Here is a 9,447-nt window from a genome sequence, read left to right as displayed (position 1 = left end):
AACTCGTAATAGCAACCATGACAGACCTGAAAATCTAACAAAGAAAGGCTAAACTTAGGAATTTGGGCTTAATCCGAGCTTAAACTACTAAAAGACAAGTCTCACTGGATTGGCCCTGTATGTAGACCTGAAGAAGTTTCATCACAGATGTATCTGCAGTTTTGTGTAAACTCTCAATGTACTACAGCAACACTAATCTGGTATTCACAGGTAGTAACAGCACAGTTTTTACACATCTGTCGCCGACTCTGCATTGTTACCATTCCCATGTCTAAAATGACACAGGTGCAAACTCCTAACAAGACCTCATGTCCTTATCTGTAGCCTGCAGACTTTCCTCCCACTGATATGTGATTTGTTTCCTCACTCACGTTATCCCATGGGGATCTTATACTCACATATATGCACACTGTGATAAAGGAGAACTGATATGACAACATAAACACAACTAACAGACCTTAATTCAAATATCACCAGCAGCACTGAATCTTGAGAAACTTCAAATAGACTAAGACCTTGTTCAATGTGGTAACAGATAGCACCACCAAAATGGTATGGAACAGTTTCACATGAAAATATTTCCCTCTGCTTTGGTCGCATTTCTCATTTTCCCACTCTCCCGTACTTCGTTTTTACTCTACTTCTTCATGCTCACCTTATGCCTGATTTGATAGAGACCATGCAGTTGTGAAATGCACTATAGCTCCTCCAGAATCTTTCAATTTTTAACCATTTATTAAAAAAATAGATTAAACCCAGGACACTTTAAGTTAAACGAACAAAAACTTTGGTAAGAACACTGATGGCACCGTGGTAGTCTTTAAGGATTATGACAATTTTCAGCAAGAACAATCATTACAGTGCTTCTCTCTGACATCATCCCAGAGTTCCATGGCTGCCTGCACTCCAGCTCTGAGTCTGTGTAAGGAATCTACATAAGAGTTCTGAAAAATAAAGGCAAAGGAGTACAGGGAAATATCCTAAAGTCTTTCAGCAATCTCTTGAGTGAAATACACATGTACCAAAATATTCTACTTAACAAGGTATAACACAATCCAGACTTACCAAAGAACTTTTTTCTGTACACACATGAACAAGGCTTTCATGTATGAAACCAACCAAATAAATCTGGTCTCTCAAAGGTGTTTGTAGTTTTTTTGTTTGAATGTTATACATAACTACCAATGCAGTCAATATAGATTGAGTTAAGCCAGCTCATTCATTATGTCCAGCATTTCACACAATATACCAGTGGGAGGAGATAAACATTATTCTGATCAGATACATTTATTTTAATCTTCAAAGCACAACCCTTTTTCTTCTTCATCATCATCATCAGTAGAATCTGCATAGGACTCAATGGTGTTGTATATGAAAGAGTACAGCTTGACATCTGGTCCTGAAGTGGAACAGTTTCTGCATTCTTCATTGTAGTATCTCAGCAACAGCCTATAAATGTCCCCTTAAAAAAAAACAAAACAAAAAAGAAATAATTAAACAACATGTAAGAACATGCCATATGAGCCATATGAGCACATGCACACAGACATAGTGGCTAGGAATGTCTCCCTAAATGAGCAGTGGTAGGGGAGCCATGTAACGGGAATGTGACTGTTTCAGGTTGTTCAGAACATAGGATGGGCTCCCTCAACTTCCTGCATCAGCTACCCCAACACTGGGCTTGCATACACATTACTTACAAGCAGATTTTCCCCTTTTTAAAGCATTACTGAGTTATATTAAAAGCTTTTGCAAACCTTCTGTGTTTTCCAGATTCTACAGCTTAACTCCCAAGTGAATTAGAAAGAATTCCAGAAGTTTTCTAACAGATTACACTGTTGACCCTGAATCAGAAGAGTTCCCCATTCTGGAAACAGGTACAAATAAACCAAGACCTATGTGCTTGTGTTCAGGACTTGATGATGATAATTCCATTGGAAAATTTCTACTTATAGAGATGGTTACGTCTCTTTGCTGCAAGGAAAGATTTTTTTATGCTCACCAATAGTTTGGCCCTTCTCACAGAGAAAAGTATGCATGCTGTAAATATCCCGCATCAGCTCCACATCTCCAAAGGTAAAATAAACAATATCACGTCCAGCCTCAGCAGCTGCCAATATCTGTATTAAGGCTGAAACAACAAAAGAGATTATACACATAAATACAGGATCAAATCATTTGCTGAAGGGAAAAACACTGCCTAATTTTACACCAAAGAATCACAGCACCCATCTCCAGGTGAACACTGCAAAGCAATCTGAACAACGGGTAGTTAAAATTAAGAATACTGGGCACTGCAGCTCAGATGCTGAAGTATTCTGCTAGAGCTGCTAGTGACAACCACCCCTACTTTGCAGATAAACAATGTGCTTGAAACTCAGAGGGGTTTCTTCTGGTCTGTGCCAGGACTCAGCCACTAATTATCCAATAAATGCCTGTGGCAGCACAAGGCAACAGAGCCCCACCTCACATCCTGGTTTGAGCTGCTTGCATCGAGCCACAGACAGTGGGGTACAAACCATTTCCATGCTCTGCCACCTGTCAGAAGGAATGGAGCCAACCCTAGGTAAGCTATGCAAAGCAGGAGCTGACCCAACTTTTAGCTTCCCAGAGGAGATCTGTGGTTCTGCAGCCTCTTACTGCGCAATTTAAGGTGCCCACCACACCCGTAACAGAGACAAGCAGCATGGAATCCGATGGCTCAGGCTGACCTGTAGGAAGCAAGTGCTGATGCCAGGAATGCAATTCATGTTATTTAACCTCCAGCTTTCTGTCACACTCACCGGACCAAGCTGCATCCCAAGTTCTGTCAATGTCTAACATTACAATATAGACAAGACTGTTCTTCTATATGGAGAAGAAAGAAAATGCTTCCTATTTTGGAAACAGGTTTCTGAAGATTCATCTTGAGAAGTGATGTGGGGTATTGATCAACAGTCCAGCTGAGCCAAGCTAATGACCCACTGCAACTGGAGAAAGTGGCTCTGGTCCACTTCTCACCCACCTCCTGACTTTTCTGCAGCTCTCAGGTACTCAAACATCTCATTGTCCCAATTCCATTTACCAAACTGGCAGAAAATTGTAGGATTTGTTTTCTGCGAGAACAGCAGTTGAATTGGCTGAGTGAAGGGTTTGCCAAGAGCCAGAGCTGAGGCAAGGGAGGGCCCCAGACTATAGAGCCAAGAACGAGAAAGAGGAGAAGAAGAACAAGGACCCTCTCAGGTAGCACCAAACTTAAAAGAGCACAGGTCTTTCACCAACCAGTCCTGCGAGGCTGGAGTGTCACAGAGGCAAGTGATCAGTCACACCTTCATTCCAGGGAACGTCCAAATAATGGACCCCAGCAACTATTTAATCTATTGCAGCTTGTCTTACTTCAGAGCCTACTGGTACAGTTCTGATATTAATTCTTTCCTTTTCTACCCAGTAAGAAGAGTTAATTAAAATGTGATTAATATTGTCTTTGTAAAGATTAATGTTAAATAAAACAGCATACATACTGCATTGCCACCTGCTAGTGGAAGCTAAATAGAAAGCTGTTCATAGCTAAAGAATCTTTCGCATTTTTAAACAGAGACCTAGTAAAATATTGCATTCTTTAATCAAAAAAACCCTCTTGTAAACCCATTGCTAAAATTATAAATTACATGATTCACATGTGAAATTAATCTCAATCTGGGAATGATATTTTAATTAAACTACTGAACAAGCTGTGGATTTAGTAAAGCTTCAGTAGTTCAGCTTTTAAAGAGTCCAATTAACTGGCTTGCATAGGGGAACAGAACCTAATGAATACTATTATTCATTCCAAACAAACAATGCAGTTTCACTTTACAGAAGATATTAAAAATATACTCCTGTTTATTTTGAATTGCTGTAAATCTTATGAAACTAGGACCAAAGTTCCTGTCAGGAATCAGACTTCTCAGCCTTCTGGACATTAATGATATACACCACCATGAGACATTTCCATGCTACTGATAGAGACAGAAGCATCACGGGAAGAGCAGTAGAGCTGAACTCCCCCTGCAGGCACAGCAATGCCACGCTGGGGCCAACACCCGGCACTCGCTGCCCTGGAGGCACAGCCAGGACCTCAGAAACACCACGGCAGCACCTCAGCAGCATTTCCACGAGGCCAGAGGCCTGCTTTCCTCTCCTCCCACTAATCCTACAGGGGCCTTTTTAAAGCACTCTTCCTAGTGAACTTCATAAGCAAGAACACCAAGTCAGCTAAGGAGCACTTTCTCACAACTGACAGAAGTTAAAATTATGTATTTATGAGATGCCTCATCAGATCACTTCCTTTGCATTTTCAATAAAACAACACTTTTCCAGTGTTTAGACAGTTGCACAGAGCTCCAGCAGCTACTAATTGTTAAATTATCCTCTGGTTTCAAAAGCAAGACAAGATCTTCCAACTTCTCCTGATTATATAAACCTATTTTTTTTCAGTATTGAAAGTCTTGAGTTTATACTGAAATTCTGTAGAAATTTCCCTAACTTAGCTGGCATCTGGCTTGTTTACATACCAGGTCTTTTTTATCAACTCAGGTTATTTTTTTCCTCCCTTAAGAAGACTTAAGATTTTGCATCATTTGTGACCTTGAGTGAAACCATATTTTATACACAATCGTGTTCCTTTAATTTGCAACTCAAAAAGATCATGACGAAATATCATAGTGCATTATGGCACTTATCCAGTTATATCCAATTGCATCAAATATTTTGGGGGTTCTGAAGGCTCTGTTACAGATCCAGATATTAATTCTTAAAGGACAAGGGTGGATATTTGAGAATATAGGTCAAAAAGTAAGATTTTAAACTATGAAAACTATTTTGTCATTCCAATACACTATCAAGCCACTGTTGACAACAAAAGCTATTTACTTGGACTCAGTGATGCAGTGAGCAACCCCTATTCTAAAAGATACATCTAGTGTTGAAAAAATAATGAGTTAAATCAGATGAGCCATAGTTTTATCAGAAAGCCATACATTAAAAAAAATATACATGGGATATGAAAGTTGAGACCCAAGACAAAGACCTTATGCAAATTAAAGTGTTTATTAAACCTCCCTAACACAAACGAAATATGCTCAGATCCTGCAGTGAATACTGCTCCTGGTATTGACAATCTGCACTTGGCAGCCCATTTTATCTAATGGACATCAAAAAACAACTGTCAGGAAATCAATGAGCATTGAGAAAAAAATAGATGCTCAATGAATAAAACACATTAAGAAAGAAAGCTAATGAAGCTAGGAGCCTGATGATTGTTTGTCTAAGTGTAGGTACTTAAAGCCATTCAGAAAAGAAAATTTTAAATACTCTCCAAATGTCTGGAAACAAGAAAAATGTAAATTTCTACTTAGGACTTATATATGAGTCAGGGTATCAATTTACATGTCAGGATCCATCAGTTCTTGACTTGATGGAAAAGGTCTTAAATGAATGTAGGCATGTGATATCTGCTGCATTATAAATACTCTAATTAAATATAAAAGAACATGAGAAAGTGAGTGATATAACAGGCAAGTCAGGAAAGAAAGAAGCATGTCTGAGTGACTGGAAACCTCTCCGGCATACAGCAATACATTAAGGAGCAAAACTAAACATGAAGCATTGCCAGCAAATTTGTGAAGCCTTGCAAATTACCAGGTACCTTAAACAGCTCTGCAGAGATATGAATTTCAGACATAATCTAAAAAGTCTGCTCCAGAAAGGCCAACTGATTTATATGACTGACAACTGCAATGAACATGTTCTTTTGAGAACTAAAACTGTGTATCTGTGCTTTTGAAGGTTTCAGTGCTACAGGTCCCTCTAAACCTGGCATTTTACCATCACGTACTTACCTCACACTTTAAGCTGAAAACAGCACATAAAAGCAGTGTGCTTTTTTATTGTTTAAGGCCACATTACTCATGGCCTAAAGATCAAAGCTAATGAACCAGTTCTATGGATATTTTAACTACTATTCCAATTCTTGGCTAAAACGTATTAATTGGAATAAAACCAAAAAATGTACTTGAACGAAAACATATGGCCAAGGATCAAAATCTAAGTTATTTGATTCATTTGGACATAAGGAAATTTCTGCAATTTACCTTTTAATCGGGAGTCCCCTCCAAAGGCACCACATCCCCAGTTTCCTGTGGCTATTGCAGAGAGATGTTGAGGTGGAACATTGGGTCGAGAGAAGCCACAGTAGGCCTGCATGCAGACAAGAGGCATAAGATGAATTTCATAGGCAGTCTGGTGCAACACTTTCAAACAGTAAGATGACAACAATAATCAGTATTGTCTTCTAGCAATGCCAAATTCAAACTACTTCAATATACCATTAGTCTTCCTTTAAATTTAAGATCAGTAACAAAAACATTTAAGGCAAGAAGAATTTTGCCTTATTTGGATCCAAGTTAAAAATTAAGATACAAGTGCTGAGTCCCAGGGATTTCACCACAGCTATAGGAACCTTATCAGGATATCCAGAGCAGAGAATAACTAACAGTAGATGGTAGCATGTTTGTTGCTTTTTGGCCTGTTTAGATTACATAATAGCTGAACTGCTGTATCCAGTATCACCAAAATTCCTCAGAACTCAAAATAGAATACAAAATGACATCTTCCAGTACAGGTCTAATGAAACAAATGAGGGTAGGAGGAGAAAGTGTGATATTCACTAATAAACCTTGAGTAAAGGCAGGTGCTTCCGTTATAATTCAGCTAAATTCAGCAGGGTACCTTGATTCAGAGTTTGCATAAGGAGCACTTACACATCATCAGGTGCATGCAGCTCTTTCAAGTCAGAGCCATTAGCGTGATTTATGTCCAAAGCAAGTCTGCACCAAACTCGTGGGCCAAGCAAGCCAGTACACTGGCTGTGGGGACAATAATGCTTCAAATTCCATCCTCCCAGCTGGGAAATGGATTGATGTTGCAACAGGATGCCATTTTCTTTTCAGCTTTTACTTAATAGGCATGTATTTCTCAAGTTACCAGGACATGGAGAACAAAACCTGTCTTGTCAGACACAATAAGTCATCAGCAAATACTTGGGAGGACTTCAGCAGCAATGAAGAAAAATATCTAAGTAAGTGCTCCCATATGATTTTTCATAGCAAACAAAGGACAAAGAAAACTCATCACTGTTTTTTTAAAGAGACAATGCATCAATATTTTAGATAAGTTTCACCTAGGAATGCAGGGATATGAAAGGTTTCTGTGCAGCTTTAAAGGAGTTACTTCCAGATCAGAAGCAGAAAAGCTGTTACTTTTGAACTACATAAAAGAATCTAGTTTTAAGTTGTAACAACTTCTAAATAATATGAGAGAACATATACTTGAAGTTGTGTGATGCTTACAATTGGTTTGTTTTCATATAAAACTATTACATATAATTCTCACACTCAGCACCGTTTGAAATATGTTCTGCATACCATAATTCTTAGGGAAGCATTTCTTGTCCAACATGAAGCTGCAGCTTTTTTTTTAATTGGGGACTATAAAAATAGTCTTAATGACATTTATGAGTGGGATTGCCAGTCCAGTTATAAGTCAGTTGTTCCCTAGGATTTGGAAAGTGAAACTTTAACTGGAGAAATCATTGCTAGTGAGAGTCTTTACTAGGCAATCATTTCAAGGGGTAGCAAGGATAGAACAGTGACATGTCTTACACACAGATCTGCAAACCTTCATGCTGAAATCAGATACAGTGATTTATTTTTTTCTTACTCTGAACAGCTGGCTTCAGACACATTAATCTTGTTTTCTGGGTATGGGTTAAACCAAAAACAAGGGTCAGCCTCAGACATCTAACTTTTGAGAAAACTAACTGGGAATGAACATCTGGTTCTTTAAGACAAATGATCTTAAAGAAATCATACACGGTTATAAGAAGATTCATGTTTTAAGAAGAATCACTTGAGGTTGTTCTCAATAATTTCACAAAATAACAGACAAACAAAAGAACTTCTGGATCCTGAGCTCTGTTTACTAACACTTGTATTTCAAAGCCTGTCTGCATATACTGGGGTATATGGGTCCTGATTTATTAAATCATACTAGAAATGCAGTTGCAGCTTATTCCATCAACAGAAAACTCTTAAGGTTAATATTAAATGAAATGGAAAACTCCACCACAGTACATGAAAAAAATATTTGAATAATTAAAATACTGAAAAAACTCCAATAAGCTTGATCAAATCTTTACTGTAATAAGCAGAGAATTAACTCAGGCTTAAAATTTTCTTTAAATACCAAATTAGTCCTCATAAAACAACATCAGCCAAACCAATACACTTTATACAAGTTGCAGTGATCTACCATAATTTATTTTAAAAATCCAAACTCACTCAATAAAACTAAAAATTGTAGGCAGATCATAAATTCGCTGGTGTAGGTAATTTGAATTTTGTTCTAAGATATCAGTGAAATTTACAAAATGTACTTAACTGTCTTTTTCAGGGCTAATTTCATTATCAACCATGAAGAAACAAGCTGATAAATGTTACTTTAGTCAAGATGCTAAGGTTTTACAACTAAATTAAATTAGTCCTTCAGCACTGTACATCATCTTGAAGGGGTGTATTCCTCTTCTGGCTGAGAATCTGGGCAGCCTACTCCTGTGTTTGAATTTGTTTAAAATACATCCTATGTTATTCTACACTCTGCTATACTACAGGAAGCAGGAGGCTTTAACACCTGCAGCACAGAGCCCTTATATTCAGCACCCAAGCTAAAGCAGATGCTGCATCTCTAAATGTAGAAGGACACTAAGGAGATTTCATCATTAGCACATTCTGAACCCAAACATAAGCACACTAATACAGCATAACTGAATTACCATTCTTGTACTCAACTGCTCAGTAAAAACAGCACTGCCATTGCTGTAACAGGCCTTTCACCACCTGTGCCTCACACCAGCCATGCAAGGCCCTCGTTCCAGCCCAGCAGCATTTGTACCAGCTTAGAAGAATTTGCTATGTGAACTGGAGACTGATTCCAGATACAGCATGTTAGGAGATAAAATCTGTGTGTGGGATAACAGCAGAAAACATGGGCACAGGTTGAAAGCTAATATCTCTTAACTATAAACAGCTCGCTGATAGCAATTACTAGTCACTGAAAAAGTACAACCCCAAAACCTGGGAAAAGACTGCTTTAACTTCAATTAAAGAGCAGCAGTGAAACAAGAAAACCAAATAACAGGAAAATCTCAGCCATGCAAATGTTAAAGCACCTGCAATGGCTAGGGAAAGTAACCCAATGTTCCCAAACATTATGCAGCACATAGTCCAGGGCAGAGACCAAGGGCTGGGAACCATCTCAAATATCTTCTTTAAGGACAAAATCCCAAAATCGGCAGAGGACAGGAAAAAACATGCCCACCACAGTTACAGCTTCCCTTGCCAAAGAGCTCTTCAGCCTGGCAACTTTGGTGTC

The 9,447-nt window shown here is 38.4% G+C and overlaps 1 protein-coding gene across 2 annotated transcripts in view; it reads right to left on the bottom strand.

The window, feature by feature from the left end:
• Nucleotides 1-716: 716 nt before the first annotated feature.
• The window catches only part of PARG (poly(ADP-ribose) glycohydrolase), a 61,223-nt gene continuing 52,492 nt past the window's right edge, over nt 717-9,447 (bottom strand). For both annotated transcript variants that reach the window (XM_027720721.2, XM_027720720.2), the window contains exons 16-18: nt 6,111-6,216; nt 2,003-2,131; nt 717-1,462 (exon numbers count right to left, since the gene is read on the bottom strand). In XM_027720721.2, the coding sequence (XP_027576522.1) occupies nt 1,293-1,462; nt 2,003-2,131; nt 6,111-6,216 (405 nt within the window). In that variant the 3' untranslated portion in view covers nt 717-1,292. The remainder of the gene's footprint in view (nt 1,463-2,002; nt 2,132-6,110; nt 6,217-9,447) is intronic.

Source organism: Pipra filicauda, unplaced genomic scaffold, assembly GCF_003945595.2.
Source record: "Pipra filicauda isolate LSUMZ 115617 unplaced genomic scaffold, ASM394559v2 scaffold173_size1550139_pilon, whole genome shotgun sequence".
Classification (NCBI taxonomy): Eukaryota; Metazoa; Chordata; class Aves; order Passeriformes; family Pipridae; genus Pipra; species Pipra filicauda.
This window is presented reverse-complemented; position numbering and strand designations above follow the sequence as displayed.